General features: G+C 38.8%; 1 protein-coding gene across 1 annotated transcript in view; it reads right to left on the bottom strand.

Annotated features, from left to right (window-relative positions):
• Nucleotides 1-21,648, bottom strand: part of slc8a1b (solute carrier family 8 member 1b) — a gene marked incomplete at its 3' end in the record, with an annotated part of 141,035 nt that overhangs the window by 19,881 nt on the left and 99,506 nt on the right. The window contains exons 6-7 of the mRNA XM_079248616.1: nucleotides 7,701-7,846; nucleotides 2,806-2,905 (exon numbers count right to left, since the gene is read on the bottom strand). Coding sequence (XP_079104742.1) covers nucleotides 2,806-2,905; nucleotides 7,701-7,846 — 246 coding nt within the window. The remainder of the gene's footprint in view (nucleotides 1-2,805; nucleotides 2,906-7,700; nucleotides 7,847-21,648) is intronic.

Here is a 21,648-nt window from a genome sequence, read left to right as displayed (position 1 = left end):
TTAGTGCACATTACTACTGCAGGTTGCTACAAATAGAAAAACAAAGACTTTTCTGCTTTTATTCCTAATTCTCTCTGCATGAAGTTAATTCCCCCCCACCCCCACACACCTACACACACTCTCTCTCCCACCCACAGCTGGATGTAAACCATTTGATCAGCAAACATCCAACCAGTTCTTAATGTCAAATGTTTTGAATACCTTTAATCCAACCAGTTTAGGGTTCAAAGGTCATTAAAAAACTAATCAGCCTCCTGTTTGGTCATGAGTCTTACTCTGCCACACGGCCTGTGTGTGTTAGGGTTGCCCCAAAGGCTTATGAATTATACAGTCATGAAGGGAAAACCCCGGTACAATCAGTGTGTGAACACAGTATCATTAGGCTGCACTGTATGTGTGCAAGAGAAATAGCTTTTTCTTCACTACCTTTTTACGGTTTCCTCTAACACACACACACAGAGCACTCTGTCAGCCTAGACAAGCTAATCCCAGATAAGAGAGCAAAGACAGGCTTTTTCATTAATGGCATCAGCTTGCCAACAAAGGCTGGAAACCACAGCCCAGACACACTCAGGATAAAGTCATTTTAAGACACTGTAGTCTATGAGCCGGCCAAACAATGTCAAACAGAAACCGATTAAAACTCAGCAGCACTAAACTGCAGGATGTACGATTTCTCAATTTTATAAATATAATTTAGCTGTGCATTTTACATGAACAGTGATTTGTACTATTATGAGACTCCAGACTTTGATTTATTAGCTTCGTTCTGATAGGGTTTTACTTTTTATCTATGGACATATCCAGGTTTTTCGGGTAAAACTTACATTGATTCAACAGTTAAACACAAATTGGCATCAAAATGCACAAACGATCACCGTTGTTTGCTGAACTACTAGCTTAAAGCTTCACTACAACTGGGAAACTGGTCAAACTTTCCGTGTCTTTAGTAAAGATGTTACAGGCATTGGGGAATTAACTACACCATTATACTATTGTACAACTTGATGTACAATGTAAAGATTTCCATCACTGTATGATGAATGGCAACAGCAGACAGGTCAACAGAAATGCAAAAAGCAGCAAGTTTATAATGTTTTTATATGAATAAACTTTAATGTAATTTAGAGTCTCCTAGTTAACCAACCAACAGTGACGTTAGAGGCTGGTCTCGCAGTCTGGAAGTGAGAAGGGGGGAGCCTACAGTCCCCAAGTCAAAATTTGGGGTCTATGCAACCAGCTCACCATGGAAAATCTCGAAAATAAGCCAGAATAGATAGAAAATAAAGAAATTCTGATTTTAAAATGCCAAAAAGGCACAAACAGCACTGCGCAAGACAGCAAAGGAAAAGAAAAAAAAAAAAAAAAAACCCCACAAGGTATACGTCGTCTCTAAGTTTTCAGGACGCTACTGCAACCTGCCACAAAGGTAGGCGGATTTTGTTGCTTTTAAACAGTTCCAGGCAATCCATCTCCCCAGTGTCACCCTCTCCACCAAACTGAGCAGCTGCCGACTGCAGCCGAGAAGATTCTGCTGTGAATCTTTAACAAAACAAAAACAACCACTTTCTATCCACGCTTCACTTCCCTTTCTCTTCACTCCTCTCAATTTCACTTTTCATAGCCTAATTTATCTCCATCCATCATTGATCTCCATAAATTCCATTGTTTTCTCACACTACATTCATGCTCTGTTTGCATACGATATTCTCTGCTGCTCTTTCTACATCCTCATGTGCCATCTTGGCTTGGAGCGGATTTTGACATTGATGTGGCATCAGTTAGAAATATTCCTGTCTTTTCAGATCAACATCAGGAAATGCTTTTTTTTTGTTCCAATGGCATATTTAGTTACAGACTCATGGCGCAGGTTTGACAGAAAATGAGAAAAAAACAGACATAAGACAGAACTGAAATGGGTTCCAGTAAGAAAGATAAATCAATCAATGATAAATCTAAGGAAGCTCTACATTTTATACATATATATATATATATATATATATATATACATACATATATATTACATATATACATATATACATATACACATATATATACATATATACATATACACATATATATACATATACATATATATACATATACATACACACACACACATATATACATACACACATATATACATACACACATATATACATACACACACACACACACACTTTTTAAAAAAATAATAAATTAAACAAAGGCATCTTTTTTACATGGACAAACGGGCCTGAATGTTTGCTTGGATTTGACCTGGATCTGCAAACTGCAGAAGGGTCATAAATCAGTTGTAGGAATGATTTTTAACTTAGGGTGATTTTCATGGCAAATTTAATTGTCTGACAGTTTGGGATTTTGGTTTTGGATGCTGTAAAGCTGCTAGGAGGTATGTTCTATTCAATGCAGACTTTTCTTTTCATCCTACAAACACACACATACAATATTTATTGTGTCTTTGTGAGGACTGAAAGTTACTCCTACAATTTGTTCTCAATGTTTGTTTAAGCAAACCACAGGTCAGTCAACAATTCAGAAACCAACACACACACATGCCTACATGACTCCATGAAGTCATGAAATCAAATTAATTTAATCATGCATGAGATTTTTGATATTTCTGTTTACATGATTTTGAGCTTACAGGACAAAAAACAGAGCGCAGCAAACTATTAAACCAGCAGCCATCCATATTAAGTCTTTTAAGCCACATACAAGCTATAAAACCACCTCCAATGTGCATTAGAAGTTGGATGAAGGAGCTCCGTTTTCACACATGAAACATCTTGGAATGGGGCTTACCTGCGCTTACAGTGATGGCTTCAATGAACTGATCTCTCCAGCTGTTCGTCCCTACCAGCAGAGCCAGGTTGGTTTTCTTTATGAGCTTGTCCACTGTATTCTGTCAAAAAAGACACACAATGTCATCATTTATGAAAAGTAAACATTTTCACCCCCACTTTGCTTCTGCAGGTGATTTAACTCCTAATGCTTTGTCTGCTGGTTTACCAGGTAAATATTCCCAGTTTACACAGTAGTATCTTGTTGGACAGTGGGATGTGACGGGAGGCATCGACGTGCTCATGATGCTGCTCTGGGAACATTCTTAATTTGGCACGAGTCATTTTATCCAAGGAATTTCTGTAAGCATGTTTGCTTTCTGAAAATGAAAACCTTTAAGCTGGCAGGTGCGGCTCAGCTCGCTGCTGGCAAGCAGGAGGAAGATGGCAGGAGTGAAGCTGGGATGTTAGGAAAAACACACACCCAAGCTTCAGGAGGAAACATTTAGTCTAACGTAACATGAAAGTCGGTAAAGTCAACCAAAACACACAGGATGATGTGTAACTTCATGCAGTTTTCTTTCCAGGGAAACATTCACTTTCTTTGATCCGCTTAATTTATTTGCTTCAACGTGAAGTCTCCATTTTCCTTTTCTCCCTCTTTCCTTCAATACCTTATTTTACTAGTATTTCTCCTCTTGTTTCTATTACGGAATGAACGATAGCAGATTAAGACAACACACACATCAGCATGACCAAGACTCACTCATACACACCAATACGTGGAGCAGCAAGGGCTGCGCTCTTTCTGTGCACTACAGAGAGAAACTGGAATAATAATAGTGCTGAATGGAGCTTAGGGATGTAAATAGCGCCTTGCTGCTGCTGTGGACCCACTCACACAACCAGCTTTACTCTGCCTTTTGTATGTGAAGTGTTTACCCATGATCAGCTAGGTTTTTACAGTATTTCCTTTTCTGTGCTGCACAGTTATTTTTATCTTGTTTGCGTCGGTGCTCATCGCTTCCCTCAGATCATAAACGCAGCTGGACTGGCTGAAAATGAATATGCATGTCAGTAGCTTTCCATTACCAGGATGGCTTGATGCAAACCCTAGCGACAATAAAGCGATGAGCAAAGGGAAAGTTAACCTGGCAATGACCTGAAACGCAACACGATTAAACTTACCATCCCAACTCTTCCAACTCAGAGGTTTGTCTTTTTAAAATATATAAATAAATGTCTTTCCATATGAAGGAAAGCTAAAAGAGTAAACTAGATTGAATCAGTTCATGGAAACAACTAGCTTTTTTCCTGGTGCCTAACAGTTATTTGGAGACAAAAACTTTGCTTAAAAAACATTTCAGGACCAATTTTATAATCTTTTCACAGATTTGTAAATAGTGCTTTCAATTTTAGTGTTGCACAGATATAATTAGTGTTAAGTTACATTTATGCAATCTAAAATGTGCCCTTAATTGTATGGCTGCAGCATCATGCTGCTGTTTCTGTTTGGTGTTTATGGCACAAACTGAAGAAGCAGCACCAAATATCTGTAAACAATCACAAACCGGCCAATCACAAGGGAGAACTTCTGCGTAACCAGGCCGCAAGCAGGGGTGCATGTCGGGTCAGGAAGAGGTGCGCGTCGGGCCTCTGGTGACCTACATGGAGCACACGGTGGTGGTGCTGTAACCAACCTGACGCTGTGCTGGTACAAATCCAGCTTTAGGGTTTTTTCCTTTAACACGCCTCGTGTTACCACCACAACGTGGGACTAAATCACCAGCCAGACTCTTTTCCTCTGTTGTGCCACGATGGTGGAGTGATCTCCCAAACTCTGTCCGCTCTGCAGAGTCCCTGTCTACTTTTCAGGTCAAGCTGAAGACTCAGCTCTTCAAGGAGCACCTCAACACTTAGTATAGCTGTATTTATTGGAAACTTGGAGAACTTAGCCCAGTTCTTTGCAACAAACTTTATGGTATTAATTCTTAGTATTATAACATTGGTGCTTTTATGGGGTGGGAAGTGAGTAAAAACAACAAAAAAACCCCAAAAAGCCCGTTGCACTTCATGTAAGGACCTGTGTCCAACTAGACAGTCCACTAGCACCTTCCTATGATGTCCTCTGCTGTTTGATTTTGTGCTTGTGTTGTTCTCACTCATATGTAAGTCGCTTTGGAAAAAGCGTCTGCTAAATGACTGTAGAATAGAATAGGATAACATGAAATGTACTCTTCATTAGGCTCAGACACTAGAAAGATATTTCACACTAAGGCAGGAAATGTCACAGTGACAACTGTTGATGAAAAAGCATTCTAATTTCTCTCAAAAAAAAAAAAAAAAAAAAAAAAAAAAAGCTAATTTTGGCTTTCATAACTGACAGTTTCATAAACACGACGTTTCCATGGTTTCCATTACAGGCAGAAAGAAACCAACTTCCTTCCTCAGAAACACAATTAGCAACTTGATGTCTTAGTTGGTGAACAAACAATTAAGTTCTGGCAAAGTTTTCTCTCCTTGTTATCTGGCACCAACACAAATGCTTCAAAAACAACAAGAGGAAAAAAAAAAAGCTATAAAGTCTTTTCTAGTCTTCAAGCATCAACAGTATTGCGCTCCATTATCTGCCAATGTGCAGCACTTCAGCTAACTATTGGATCCACTTCCCAACAGATGTACACAAAAGCATAATTTCATGCACTAAAGCACTTGACAAAGTATGCTATCCTGTCAAGTGGCAAGCTATTACTCCGAGTTTTTAATTGTCTGTCTACAGCGAGAGTGTAGGTGGAGCGGCAGCAAAGAACACGCATTAGGACACACAGACCCACAATATGTAACATGGATGGTAATTACATCTAAGCTTGTCTTAAGAGTCTGCGTGGGAGAGAGATTGCAAGGAAACAAAGCACACGTATTACATTTACTTCCTGTATTCCTCTGAAAGGATTGGGACTGCATAACACATGTGGGAGGTGACTTTCTGCAGGTTTTGGAAGCATATGTCCATCAGCAGGGCATGTTTTAGGTCTCAAAGCAGAGGAAAAGCACTTCTTTCACGTTTCACGTTGGTTGTGCATACAGGATGTGGTTCTTATTCTATCTGCTTATGTAAACTTAACGGAAGCCCAGTTTAGGTTTGAGCAGGTGCAGTTTGTTTGCTCCTCGTCTTTATTCTTCAACAAAACTGGAATGCTTTATTAGGCCGTCATTTCATATCCTGCCTGCTCTTTGCTCGGCACATCGTTCCTTTTTCATATTGCCTTTCGCCTCGTCTTGCATTTTAAAACCCATCCACATTCCCAGGGTGAAAAAAAAACTATTTTCTGGGACACCTCAGTGTCTCATAAGTCCTTTTTGCACACTAGAGGGTCGTGGAGGGACTGATCTGCCTTTCCTGCTTAGGTGCATCCTATTCGTAGGTTATGATGGCAGAATCAAGGGTAGACACTGACGCATCACTGAGCTCAGACATGGAGGTAGTCACAGCGCCAAAATGCCATGTGCGTGTAAAGTAGGCCAGAACACACCAAATGCCAACACGCTGTTGTCACTCGGCTGATTGATGCCAGCCTGCTCATTTGAAGCACGCACAAATAGAGCTTACATGTCTTGTTTGGTCAGTATGAACGAGCAAAGAGGAACAGCGACAACTTTAAGAGGATGACTTTTCTGCACAGCAACAGACTCCTCAAACCTGCCCATGTGGCTGTTTGTGCTTCCAAGCGGATATAGAATATACTGTTGTCCTTTTAATTTATTCACACCAATTTCTTTTATTTTTAGGAAAAGGTGGAATTTACAACAGTCACTTAAATAACTGGAGACTAAAAAAAAAAAAAAAAATTCCCTTTTTTTAAAAAAAAAAAAAAACTTTACTCCTATTTTCCTTTCAGAAACCTTGTTTTTCTTATTCAAATAACTATAATTCACACAAATAAAATTGTAATAAATGTATATAATTTTGTGATGTAAGACTTAAAGTTCAATAATAAAAAAAAAACAACCCCAAAACAATAAGCCCTTTTCTGATGAACAGGGACAAAATACCTGTCGACAGGTTCAGAAGTCTGACTGAGGAACAGAAAACACCTGACTGTCGTGGAAACTTCAATAGATTGTAAAAATTAAAAGATTTTTAAAAAACAAAATAGTTTATACATTTTATCATGTTTCTTTGCTTTTTAAAAAAATATATTTCTATTGAACCAGAATTAGAAAATATGATTTTCATAATTTGCTTTCATTTATTACTACTTTTGTCAATTTCACTTTTTTTTTTTTTTTTTTTTTTTTTTTATAAACAGGCACCTGTTTTTATGATTGTATGAAAACATTTGAGGATGACTTATTACATTCAAAGAACAGGTGTCTCCAATTTATTAATCAGAAAAACTACAGAAATGGCGTCCGTGTTGGTAAGGGTAGCATTGTAACAAGAATGTATTTTAGCACATGTAGCCTATTTCTAAACTTCACAGCGTAGATTTTATTTATAACAGCAATAAAATAATGTCACAACCAAACACCAACCAGGAAAGTATAGTTTTATCATAGTATGTTGAAACTTTTTGCAGTAACCTTTGAAATGGCTTCTATGAACTTTTAAAATGTTTTAATATCAACTATAACCTAAACCAAAGGGCAAACTCATGAGGGATTAAAATTGAAACTGGGATCATAATTTTAACCCTGCAGGGATTTGTTGTCACAAAGAAGGTTTTTCTTATTACAGGAAATTTGCTAAAAATACTTAAAGCTGAACAATTGCGAGTGTCAACGAGTTTTACAGAAAGCCATTATGCTCATGCACACAGACCAGACTGAGCTCAGTTTAACACTCTGCCAGATGTATCACTCTCCAATTAGACCAGTAACCCTTGATCTTATCAAAAGACACACAGGCAGCCTTACCTTGAACTCATACGATTCCTCAATAATGACCTCCAGTTTGACATGATCTCCCAGCATGGGACGGCCCATTTCTGCTATGCGTCGTTTCTCTTCATCTTTTCCTGTCAGAGCTTCTTGTTCCTCCACCTCCTCCTTTTGTTTTTCCTCTGAAAAGATCACAGGACAAAAAAAAAAAGCAGTGGCAGTTTAGTACAAAGCAGCAGCAGGTCAGTTTCAGTAATCAGGGATTTATTTAAAATGTCAGTGAGGGAAACGAGTTGAGTAAAGAAAGCAGGAAGACATTTTTCAAAGAGCTGTTGTGTGACTATGTGATGTCCATGTGTGTGTGTAATTCTTTGAAACATGTTTAAAATATGAACCTTAGCAGCAGCCCTCCTGGGACTGTCAGCTTTGTCAGGTATGAACACAGCGTTAAATTTTAATGTGTGCAGACAGCACCATCTGTCCACCGCACCTCTTGGTATAAATAAGCAAATTTAGCAAAGTGACTCATTGTTTCCTTTCTCATAACTAACCCCTGAGCTAAATTAATATAAAATAAGTTGAACATCTACAGTTTAGCTTTAGTCGCTTTAGTTTAGCCTTATTAAATGAAAAATGCGTCTCGTCTCTTTAACCTTGTTGATCTGCCTCACACCACCCGACGCCCTCTCATCTTTCCCCGTCTCTGCAATTTGTGTTATTGAGATTCGCCGTGGAGCCAGGAGTCTACTCAAAAGGTTGAGGGAGCAAAGACAATGGCTGATCAAATTTTCCATGTGGGGACGGTTATCTGAGCTATTACCTTCCATTATACAGCAGAGCATTGAGGGTGTATATGAATGCCCAGTCATTCGTTCCCCTCAGCTGAGTTACAGCATGGAAGGTAGAAAACTCACAGTCAGCCTGCAAATTTACACCTTTGTTTCAATGAAACTCCAGTGTAGGAGGTGGTTTTTGGCTCCTTATATGCTGCGAGCGGAGTAACCGCAACAGAACCTGCAGCATCAGTAATTGTTTTTGTCTCCTTGTAGCTTATATCTCTAGATAGCACCCTGCTATTAGCAGGCCATAACAGGCCAATTAGTTGTTGCAGCGTGAAGCTCGAAATTCTACAAGCATATAATAACTTGTCTGTTCAGTCAGTTTAGCTGCTTTTGTGTTCTTTACACTTCAAAAACCACAAAACACTTTCTGCCTTTAGCTGCTGAGCTCCGATGCTAATTAGTTTTCTTTGCAACCGGGTGGATAAAACAGAACTGCTGGGTCATAATACAGCAGTTGAAGGTTGAGCATAAAAAAAAAAAAATCTATTATATAGAGATGCAGGTTTTATATTTCACATTGTATGAATGGCATTCACCATCTTCTGCTCTGGGAATGTCTTACAAATTTCTTCTGTTTAAAATGGTCCAACTTTATAAATGTAACATAATAGATCGATGGATGCCTGTCCAATCACAAGATATCTAAAAGTGAGTAATGACTGATCTTCACCTCAGCTGCCCAAACCAACCGTAGTGTCTGTTAAGTTACTTTTCATGTTTTCTTAAGGATGTTTTAAACATTTCAACCTCCTAAATATTGACAATACTGATTGCAAAGACTCATTTATACTGTTTAAATAAAGCATGATGCTTTGAAATGATTAAATGCTTTTTCTGGTTTTGAATTTTTTGTATCTCGTGGTCTCTATTTCACAGTGAAGCTCTGGCTAATCTCAACACAACCAGAGGCTCAAATGGTTCAGTCCATCAGCTGAATCTCACACACATATACCACATGGTCCTTTTCTGGGAATGTGGATCATGGTTGTCACCCTTAAAGGGGTCTTATGGTATTTCCAGTTTTCTGAGCTTTCTACAGTGTTGAATCCTCAGACATGTGAACGGCACTATTTTTTATCACCTAAACACAGGTTTGAGTTTCAGCACTCTCTCCGTTCGGTTTCCATGGCGACGAAAAACGAGTTTTAGTTTTTTCTACTTCAGAATCCTTGTGACGTCCCGGGGGATAAGGTTCGGTGATTGGATACCTTCTACTGGTTAACAAGGACATGTACAAATACATCAGGCGGGTGGAAAACGTGGGATAAAGTTATTTCCAACGATGGCTGGTGAGTTTACCAAAGAGAGACATCCTGCTGCATTCGTTGCTGTGGGTTGCTGTTTTCCGCTTCGTTTTCAGGGTCTGATTCAGGTTCCAACATGTAGGGCTGGATGCTGTGTTGAAATTGTATTTTGTTTTTTTATTGAGTGCATATTAGCCTAATCCTTCTGTTTATGAGATGTTACAATGACGGCGAAAGCAGGTGGGGTGCGCGCTCCCGATGTAGTGCAGTGGTGGGAGGCGGGGCTTAAAGCGGAAGAGTCTCAATCCACTCGTTTTGCCCGCAGGCTGATCTGACAGCCGACGGAGAGGGTCGGTCTGAAGTAAATAAAGCCATTTGTGACAATAACTCGATCAATCCCAGCCCTTCTGGTCTCAGAAATAAAAATAAATTAGCCTGAAATGCACAGAATAGTTCCACTTTAAAGTTTATATTGAAATTAAACGATCACACTGTAAAACTTTAAAATTTTCAAACTTAAAACATTCTTGAAAACCAAACCAGAAGAAGCAGGTTTATGTATGTTTGTGGTTTATGTAATCAACTATGTTGGTGAAATCTTAAATTCTTTCAAAAACATACTAAATGTTTCACTTTTATGAGCACAAATAATGAAAAAAAAAAAACCCTTCAGTTGAAAATCAACTTTCGTCAATGTTTTCTAATCCTACAATTTCCAAACAAGCATCTAAAACGTGCTGGAGACGAGTCATGCTACAGCCAAAGAGAAAAATGAAAGCATTTCTCTGCAGACCTTCAGCTTGTTTGTCTCCATCATGACCTCCGAGTCTGTTGCGTTAAAGCTGATTGTTTTGTTAATCTGTCCACTCAGGCCTCTACAAGCATTTTGCGGCTGCACAAGCAGCTTTTTCTGCAGGTTTACCCACAAGGAAGTTGACTCATTTTCCTGCAGCACAGGGATTATGCTCACCGTGTTGATCCCACCCCCTTTACTGTTAGCAGGAAATACCCCCCAGACTACTGCAACACAAGTAGTTGCATTAAAGTGTGCTAAACAGTGGTGGACAGAAGTATTTCATTTCATTGTCTGACAGCATTGTTTACTGGATCTCTGAAAGCTGCCCTGTAAAGAGTTCCTACTGTGAACAAGCCACACGTTAGTGAACTTATGGCACCTGTTTCACAAGAAGCCACCTTCTGTTTAACATGCAACTGCTGCACATAATGAGCAGCTCCAACAGAAAAGCTTGGTTTAGTTTTAAAATGAGAAAACTTTCTGCTTAAAAAAATCCCTAATTATAAAGTTTTTGTTCGAGGTACCAACAGTCTTTAATGTGACCTTTTCATAGAATCCACTTGGTGACAATTTTATTCCACATGCCCTTCAAGGTTTTGTCCAAGTTAACCAGAATTCACAATGATTAGCACACATGCATAGACACACACTGTTACACACTGTGTAATGGTGATTTAATGAAGTCAATTAAAAGCCGACAATAAACCTCTTGTGGGATGAAGATGACCTGGCAGCATCCTTGTTAGCAACACTCCCTCAGTGCATTTGCATGTGTAAATGTTCCTGACAGAGGTTGAATGTTGCAGGGTAAGATGCTGCTTCCTGTCCAAGCTGCTGTCTGTACCATTTATCACCGGATCCCTCCCCCTCTGGTGCCATGCTCTCCGCTTCTTTGCATCTCAATCCAATTAAATACAAATGAATGTGCTTTGAAGCCGAAGCGCAAACGCAGATATTACTGAAGTGTTTGAATATTCTGGGAATTCTGCAACAAAAAGGTTATTACATTTGTTTTTAAAATGGGGGCCACTTCCTCCTGAGTGCTTTTCATTATTCTGTGCACTGTGTCTTTAAATCCGCGGACAAAGACTAGGATATAATCTCTGTAGTATCCTTAAATATCTCCATTTTGTTACATAACCATTTCTAGTTGTTCCTTAATCTTTATTTTTTCTTTTCCACCACCTTATTCTCTCCTCACAATTAAACCTACTGATTCCATGTTTTAGTTATATTAAAATACACAAACCCGCATCGCACACATAAAACTAATCAGTAAAAGGCATCAATAACAGCTGCCATTTTAATGCTTTTATCCTCCAATCATGAAAAAAATAAGGTAATCTGGGGGTAGTTAGCATTTCTTTCCCTTTGTTAGCAGTGTTATTGCTGCAAGTTCCTTTAAGAAACATTTTTTAAATTAAATTCCTGCTACAACTATGACAAGAGGATTGTAATGCATTTTATCCTCCGCTCCGTCTACTTGGAACTCTTTGCAGAGAAAATGGAAATTGTCGCGACTTATTTCTTTGAACAGTTTTAAGTCCAGAATGAGAGATTTTAATATGTTCTCCTTTAGTTGTAATTGCTTTTAATTATTTGTTCTGTTTAAGTGGTAACATGTAAATTGCCTGTAACTCTTGGCCAGGACTCCCTTGAGAAAGAGGTGCTTACCCTCAATGGGACTTTCCTGGTGAAATAAAGGTTAAATTTAAATTAAAAAAAAAAAAAAATCCACTTTTCTTGTTGAATAATCCCAAACGGACAAGATTGGCGTATCAATCTAATCTATTGTTTTAAAAAGTGCCATTTATCTTAATTGTTTTCTATGTTTTCATTTTGTTCAATCTCAACCCATGTTCCTTTGCATTTCCATTTTTCCTGGATCTTCTATTCTCCCACATCTTCCTCAGGTTGTTAAAGTCTGCTCTGGGGCTCCATTTCATGGTTTTCCTACATGTTTTGTTGACTTCTCAAATTTTACTCTGTTTTTATTTAATTTAAATCTTCTCTTTTGATTCTGTTAGCTTTAGTTGCATCTTCTTTCCCAACCCAACCTCAGTATATTTTGGCATGTTTTTGGCCTGTATGTCCTCTGATCCTTGCACTGTTTTGCTTGCATTGGGTTTATTTTGGACTCCACAGCCACCACATTGTTTCTGCAAATTCAACTAAATATTTTGCAAACTTGAATATCTTAAAATTCAGCCAAACTGTTAACTTTGTTGGCTGGAAAACTTGAGATGTAAAATGTACATTTTACTACTTTCCTTGCATGTGTTCAACCTTTTTTGGAATGAAATACTTAAACTTTCCAGAAGCGTTTTGGCCAGTTACAAAGTTCATGTCAGGTGAGATAAATACAAGAGTAGGACTTGTTTTCAACCAGACAAGAGCCTGTGTTCGTTGTACAAGTAGGATTTCACACGGTCATGCTTTGATGGAGCCTGTAGTGCACCAGATATGATAGAAGATGGCAGAAAGAAGAGGAAGATGAACTCCACAGGTGGAGGCAGACAGAATCTCATGTGTACTTTGCATTCAGGTTCCATCAAAGGCAGCAAGAGGAGTCCTGGTTTCCTGTTGCTGAGTGTCAACTTTAAAGAGGGGAGAAACTTCTCAGGAGATGCACAGATGGGAGGTGGAAGACGACAGGTAGATGAGAAGATAGTTTGACGGGATGCAGAAGGGGACATGGAAAGGAAGACAAGAATGCTGAAGAAAATGTTGCTCTGTCACTTATTGGGAGTCTCATAGAAAGAGATGGACAAGGAGGACAAGGAGACTTGATGGACCTCTCACAAGCCTGACAAGTCTGTCCATGGAGAAGAGAGTCAGAGAAAAAGGCAGGTAAGTGAGGAACTGAGAGGAGGTACTTAATGACTACAGGAGTAAATGAAGGGAAAAAAAAATAAAACACTGGCTATTATGACAAAGACGATAAATGTGAGTAATGGAGTAGTAAAACAGAAAAGTAGCTTTAAATAAGAGTCTGGGAAGAGCAACTTTAAGTTTGGGGAACCCAGGAAGGAGATATTTGTCCCTGAAAACATGCTTGGCGAAACAAAATAAACTGCAAAGAAGTGCCATTAAATGCTAAGATGACAACGTAAAGGGAGTGAGAGAGGATCTGAATTTAAATCTGAAGCGTGGAAAGTCTTTCATTACATATGCAGTGCCCATCCACAACGCACTGTAGGACTCTCAGATGCCATATTACACACACACACACACACACACACACACACACACACACACACACACACCAAGATCAAAGTGATAATTGCTTTACACCACAGGCTATTACAAAGTGGAGAAATAAACACTGCACTCGAGTTATGTTGGAACCAGCAACCATAAGAAAAAGCTGAAGAGGAACCGCTTAATGGACCATTCCTGCCAACGCTTCTCGCCCGTGTCCAACAGTGTTGGGAAAAATTTCATTCGTTGATGAAATGATGAGGCTATTTCAGCAATTACATGAATGAGATTACTCTTCATTTAGTAATTATACTTTCACATTTTGTTTACATTACATTAGTCTCGTCTTTTTAACGGGAGTTTAATATAAACATTTCTTTTTTTTTTTTTTTTTTTTTAAAATCAGCTTTGTGTTAAACTAGCTCAGGTTCTTTATCTAGAAAAAAAAACCCTTTCATTACAATAGTCTTAAAAAAATGTCATGCTAAGGTCATGATGTGTCCATCTTTTGTCCCTGAAACACCAAGCTGTCAGATGTCAAAACAGTTTTTATTCCTGCTTTCATGTTTAAACATTTTTTTCAAGTGGTCATTAATCATGATGATGCAGCAAATGGATGTGAGCAACAAAAAGTTTTTTCGTCTTGCTATAATTTGTTAACAGCTCGCGTTTTAACTATAATTTTCATGTTTATAAAGCTAAAATAAGATGTATGGCGCACCCGGGAAGTTTGACTATTTCAGAAAGAAATAAATCCAATAAGTAACTGATTAGTGATCAGTTAACATGTAATGATACTTATGTTGTCACTACCACGAGTGCTTCCTTTGTACCTTGCTTCTTTTTTTTAAAAAAAAAAAAAAATCCAAATTCTCTTAATTTATATTGACGCCAAAACGTTTGTGTTTAAAGCAATATTGCACAACTTTGACCTTAACTTTGCTTCTGATTTGATGGTGCACTGGTTTTTCTGATGCACATTCCTGGAGCCATCACTGCCCTGCAGCAGTGCAGCATCCTTGGGCTGAGAATCTGCACAACACTGTTATTTCCCACATCGGAGCATCACTCTACAACTGTGTTTTGCCTTACAGCAACATATCCTACATCAGCAAATGCATAAACACACTGGCTATTTGGACGTCCATCACGCCTGATTTGAAGAAACCTAAAGAGACATTATTGGAGAAGGTGAAGAAAAGATTTAGAGAAGTTAAGAGCAAGAAATAAGACTGGAGCAAAGGTTCCAGACTTGTTTTCACTTAGCATCCCTTACACGCAACTACCAAAAGCCTGTGGACCTCCAGCCCGTCTCTTCTCTGAGCTCAGAGACAGGTACCAAATTAGGCTCTGTTATGTTGCACCAAAGTGCAACAATCTACTCAGGTCCGGTAGAGTTGCTTCAAGATATATTCATTGACTTTACAACAGATATGAAGCATAAGTTCCATCTGCACTCCAATCTGAAATCAGTGAGTTATACAATGTGGATCCCAGTTTTAAAAGCCTCAAATCCACCATCTTCATCCTTTAGTTATTCGGAAAGTCTACACTGTAATAAATGTAATTTATCGGTGAGTTTATTTCTGTTTAGATAGTATAAATCATTTACTACAAGATACGTAACAATTATATAATGCATTATATGTTCAGAGATCATTCATCAGTGGTAATGTGAGGGTTTCTCATTTTAAGCAGCATGTTGCTGTACTGAAGATAAACATACGTATATTGTCTGCAGCTTTGCCTAATAATGGCAGAGTAAATGACACCATTTCATCGCACCCCATTAACATGAACATTTAATGCTGTTTGCTATAATAATCCATATCAGTTTGCACGCACTGATGATCAAACTAAATATGGAGATGCTGGTAAACAGAAATGGGCATCATCAGCGTCACATCTCCAATTATTTCATGTTGTTTTGACACCATCTTATTCAGAGTGTTCAGCGCTGTTGCATAATTAAACAGGCAGTCATTTCCATGATTCCAGAAGACAATAGATTCCCTTAGATACAATCGCTGGAGAGTAAAGCTTAAACCATATCCACCATTTTGACCAAAGCTTTCAACTTTTTCCACAATGCTACAGCGTGTGCACCAAGCGGCGGTTAAAAGTGAAGCCAATGCAGAATTGTATAAAACTGCAGTTCCCCCTTCATCCACTAGGGGCTGCAAAAAAAAGAGCAAATACCTCTAGACTCCCGTGTTAAAAAGGCCAACTTCACGGCAGAAGTAAACATGTTTACAGCCCGGTTCAAAAATACATATTAGGTTTAATAGGTCAGGTTTACCTTCATGACAACTGTGGGGGGAGGGAATTTCTTTCTAACTTGCCCATTTAAAAGTAAATTAATCTCGAAATTTGGCATATTTTGGGGCGTGCCCTTTTGATTGACAGGTACCAATCTTCCGCTTCAAGTCAGAAGAACGTAGAACAACCGAGGTTTTTGGCCTGTGAACAACATGACTTAGCTTTAGCCTGCTTACCTCCGTTAGCTGGTTAGCTCCTGTTATCTCCTGTTATCTCCGGGTTAGCTCGGTTAGCTCTTAGCTACAGGCAGCTCTGAGTTTGCTAGATGTCAATCATCCACCATGACACTCACAGCCCCCTCTCAGCTCCACCTCTTTGCCAGTGTTTGTATTTTCCGGGTGAGACGACACGCATGGCCCTACCAAGATGGCGATGGTAGGAACCGCCCACCGAGCTTCAATTCAGCTCTTCAGAAACCTACGGGTGACGTCACGGAGGCTCCGCCCATCTTTTTATAAACAGTCCATGGTGTACACATATGCTTGCAGAGGGTACAAAGACGACAACACTGCCATAATAAATCTATCACATATTTTCGCACATTTGCATCTGTGGAGAAGTCATGTGGCAATATATGTTTACCTTATTTGACTGTATGCCCATGTATGTTTGGTACACAGTGTGTGTGTGTGTGTGTGTGCGCGCGCGCGCGCAAGTTTGAGGACATGAGGTCAACACCCTCTGCAGGGTGCATGTATGCATGTGTCTTCAGCTGTTTTCCCTCTTACGCTGCACTTCTTCCCAGCCGGATGACTGACGGAGGTTCACAGGCTGCTGTGAACTCTCATCTGCCTCCTGCTGTCCTGAGGCTTCGCTGAGCCAAATCAAAAAAGCGTGCAATATTCACCCAAATACTTCAAAAGCTCTTATCGCCCTCAACTCATTCAGCGGGTGTCAGATTACCCAGCTACACCTGCATAAACAAACCAGAGGTGGATGCGAGTTCACGCTTGCTTTCTGGATGCCGCTGAAATGGACTGGAAAAGGAGAAATGAGGCAGAAATAGATAGATATGGATTCAATCTTTTAACCAATTTTTAAATTAAGCTTTAAATAAATGAAAAGTACCAACATTAACTGGAATTGGAACGAAGGGGTAAAGGTTGGTAAAATATATAAAACTTATGCTTTCAACTCGCTGAGTTTGGTCTTTTCTTTTTGGCCATAACTGGTAAAATGATGAACATTCATTAAAAAAAACCAAAAAAAAAAAACCTTACGATTTAAGTCACGTCAGGAGTTTCCAAAGAGGTGTTGAGGCAACTTTCACTAAGATTCAAGATCAGGTCAAACTGCCCATTGTTCATCAAGACCAGCCAAAGTCTTATCAGCATAATGTCGCTTTAAGTCAGATCTCTACAAGAGAAATAGTCTACCTTGGAACAGTTTCCCTTTTTATTTTATTACCGCATGATTCATAGGTCCTTATATCAGTATAGAATACACACGGAGTGTTTTAGTCAGCACAAAATTCCAGTCAACCTTACAGCAAAAACAGCAGCAAAAAAGCCAAGTGTGTCAGGCTTTCATCTTCGGCTTGGAGATACATCTCTAATATTTCCACTCTGGTCTGATGAAAGCTGAGATGAGACTGAGCCGACTCCGTTCGTTTAATCTTACAATGTTGTTTTCAAGAATTTACATCTGCAGGCACAGTGAACACGATCCATGTTGGAGAGTGAATGTGGCTGCTTTTGTCCTGTTTTTACTCCAATCTCTGGGGCAGGATACTTAACAGCTTATTTAAAAAGAGATGCATGTTATACTGTGCCAAAATGCATTGAGAAAAATCAATTTTACATCCCAGAGTCTCTTGATAGCACTCTGTAAGAGATGGGTTTATTTACCAAAAGAGCAGACCGCACAACTAATTGGGAACCAAGGGACACAAAAACCTACAGTTATGCAAATGTTCACAAGTTCATCTCTGTTATAAAATGAAACAAGTCTTAAGGACCAGAATTTATTCAGCCAAAATGAATAAGATTCATTTAACACAGGAAATAGGTTCTGTTCTAATCTGGAAAGTTACTGCTAATAAAGAATCATGGTTTATTAAATTAATACTGCAGAATATCCCCAAATAATACTAATTTTACCATTTTAAAATAAGGAACTTCCTTACAGTTAGATGTCAGTCTTATAAAACCATGTGAAAGCACAACAAACAGGCTGTTTTTTCTGCAAGAGTGGAATTTAAAACGTACACTTCCAAGCTAAATTAATGCTTATAGGCCCGAAGTGTTGCTACAACCAAACAAGCTGCATCTGAATCAACTTAAAGTGGAACTATTTTGTTCATTTCAGGCTAATTTATTTTTATTTCTGAGACCAGAAGGGCTGGGATTGATCGAGTTATTGTCACAAATGGCTTTATTTACTTCAGACCGACCCTCTCCGTAGGCTGTCAGATCAGCCTGCGGGCAAAACGAGTAGATTGAGACTCTTCCGCATTAAGCCCCGCCTCCCGCCACTGCACTACATCGGGAGCGCTCACCACACCTGCTTTCACCGTCATTGTAACATCTCATAAACAGAAGGATTAGGCTAATATGAACTCAATAAAAAAACAAAATACAATGTCACCACATAGCATACAGCCCTACATGTTGGAACCTGAATCAGACCCTGAAAACGAAGTGGAAAACAGCAACCCACAGCAACGAATGCAGCAGGATGTCTCTCTTTGGTAAACTCACCAGCCATCGTTGGAAATAACTTTATCCCACGTTTTCCACCCGCCTGATGTATTTGTACATGCCCTTGTTAACCAGTAGAAGGTATCCAATCACCGAACCTTATCCCCCGGGACGTCACAAGGATTCTGAAGTAGAAAAAACTAACTCGTTTTTCGTTGCCATGGAAACCGAACGGAGAGAGTGCTGAAACTCAAACTCAAAATCAAACATGCGTTTAGGTGATAAAAAACAGTGCCGTTCACATGTCTGATGAGGATTCAACACTAACACTGTAGAAAGCTCAAAACTCCAAATACCATCATAGCACCCCTTTAACTGCAGTTTGGTCCTAAAACAACTTACCAGAATGTGTTTATAAGTCAAAATGTTAGATTTTCACTCAGAAGTTTATTCACCTCAGTATCGTTTATTTTAGATTAAATGAGAATTTGCTGCTGTTGAAAGATTTAAACAGATTTTTGTACAGTCATATTTCCCCCCGTCACTTGCTCATTTTATAACAATTCCCTTTATATATTGCAAACTTTTTGAAGGTTTATGCTTAAATTTGCAAACCATTTAGATAGAAGTTGCTTTAATGTTTCCTCTAAAGCAAAATAAAACTTCAGACCAAAAACTAATTTATCCATTTTACATCTTAATAAACCAAAATAATGAGGTCAAGTTAACCCTTTCCCCTCTTTTTAGAAATAGACACCCAGCCTCGATACGTGCACAATCAAGAAGCTTCTAATGGAAATTGTGCACAGATACAAACATCCAAATGCACTAAGATCTGCGCAGGGTTTATTTAGCACCACGAGCTGCCATCATGTAGCCATCAGTTAATAAAATACACTGCAGCCTTAGACCGTGTGTGTGTGTGTCTCTCGGTGTGTGTCCCAGTGGTGTGTTTGATCTCTTGACTGTGATAATGTGATATCCAGCCTTTGTCTTTGATCACGATAACCACTGCTGATGGTGGGTAAACACACACTGCTATTAACAGACTGACAGCACTGTGTGTGTGTGTGTGTGTGTGTGTGTGTGTGTGTGTGTGTGTGTGTGTGTGTGTATGTGAGAGAGAGAGAGAGAGACAGAGCTGCTTTAATCAGTGTACCCAAAAGGACAGGAGTTTCATTCCATCTAAGCGCTTTTAGACAGCAAACCTGAAAACAATTACCTGCTTTTTAATGTAAAGATGTCTACAAAATAATTATTTTCCATCTTTATTTTTATTGTTATTGGTAATAATTGGTATTATTGGTAAATTCCTTATTGAGTGAGTGAGGGTGCAGACACATCATGCATAACAGTTTCCTTGCAGGTGGCATTATGTCCATCACGTGAAACAGAAAGCACATTTAACTGGTTGGGACTTCGCACTGTTTGCTACAGAGGAGCGAATTGGACTGCAGCACTGTGATTTATTCCTGAGACGAGAGACATGTCTTGGAGCCCGCAAGCAGAGTTTGATGCCTTCCTCGTGGACACAACACGACTGGGTCCAAAAGGGTTTTATTATATTTAAAATGCATGAATGCTTGATATATTTTTTTTTACCATAAAAAGTATTGTGGGTAATAAATACGTGTCCATTTGTTTTTAACTACATAAGCTGAGATGTTCACAAGATACATGCTTAATAAAAGCTTTGAGGGAATCTCAAGTTTTTTAAGCAGCTAAACTAGCAGAAACTGCTATATTTTTAACCCGTTTACATTCTGCGTGGCCCTAAAGTCTTTTGTTCTAACATAAGCCTTTAAATATTTGTCTCTTTAATTTCAATCCTCTGTTACCCCCTGTGATGGACTTGGTTTGTTCATAAACTCAGACAAAATAGAACAGCTGAAAAGATGCTAAAAGTCCATAAATATGCACACAAATGTCAAACTCGCAAACCTCCTGGGCGTTACTTCTGGTTTTGTTCGTGTATGTGAGCACTTTGAAAATGTCATCTGCTCCTCTCAAACAACACAATCCAGATTTGAATGTAAGAAAAGTTCCCGAGCAGCTGAAGCAACGTACGGGAAAAGGGAAATGAGAGGAAAGGAAGGGACAGGTGTGATTCCCACTTGTACATCTCTGAAGCAGTGGAGGAAAAAAGAAAAAGGAAAATAGAAGTGTAGAATGAAGCAACGTTGCAGTGTGTGTGACACAAATCCCAGTTCAACAGGCCTGTTAGAACATGAGTGAACATGAGGGAGCAGCAATGTTTTGCCACTTAAGACGGAGAGCAACTGTTGCAGATGGTTCAAGTTTGCTTTTTAGCTATAAAACTATCTCGTCTCAGCTTTCATACCAGTCAAGATTACTGTCTGTTTTTAATATTCACTTAGAATTCGTAAGTTATCTGAATGTGTCTTAAAATTTGGGTTGTTGCAGATCGTGCCTCAGCCATCCAGATGCAACACTGCAGAATAAGTTTGCCGGGTGTAAAGTATTATTCAGTATGCTTTATGTTGTCTGCATTTGCACTGTTACCTGACTGATTAGTAAACTGGTAGAAATACAATCTACAAATTTAATCTAACTGTTTTGGTTCCCATTTGAAACAACAAGTTAGATTATTTCTGGTGTTTTCATCATAAATCTGAAGATTTCCTGCTTTTGCAAGCAAAATTCTAGATTAAAATGAAATTTATATGGTCTTAAATTTAATAAAATATATCAAGTACATATACGACTAGATAGGCTGATTAATCAATATTTTTGGAATTTTTAGGAATGTCTAAAAAAACAGATCATGAAATGACTATCACCATTTAGGAGCATATTTCATTTTTTCTGTTAACACAACTGAATTATGACATCCCAAACACTAACAAAGGCAAGTAATATATAAAAGGTTTTTTTTCTAAAACACTGAAATGACTAAAAACCCAAACAAAGCCTGAATTAAAT

This window comes from Telmatherina bonti, assembly GCF_933228915.1.
Source record: "Telmatherina bonti genome assembly, chromosome: 11".
NCBI lineage: Eukaryota > Metazoa > Chordata > Actinopteri > Atheriniformes > Telmatherinidae > Telmatherina > Telmatherina bonti.
This window is presented reverse-complemented; position numbering and strand designations above follow the sequence as displayed.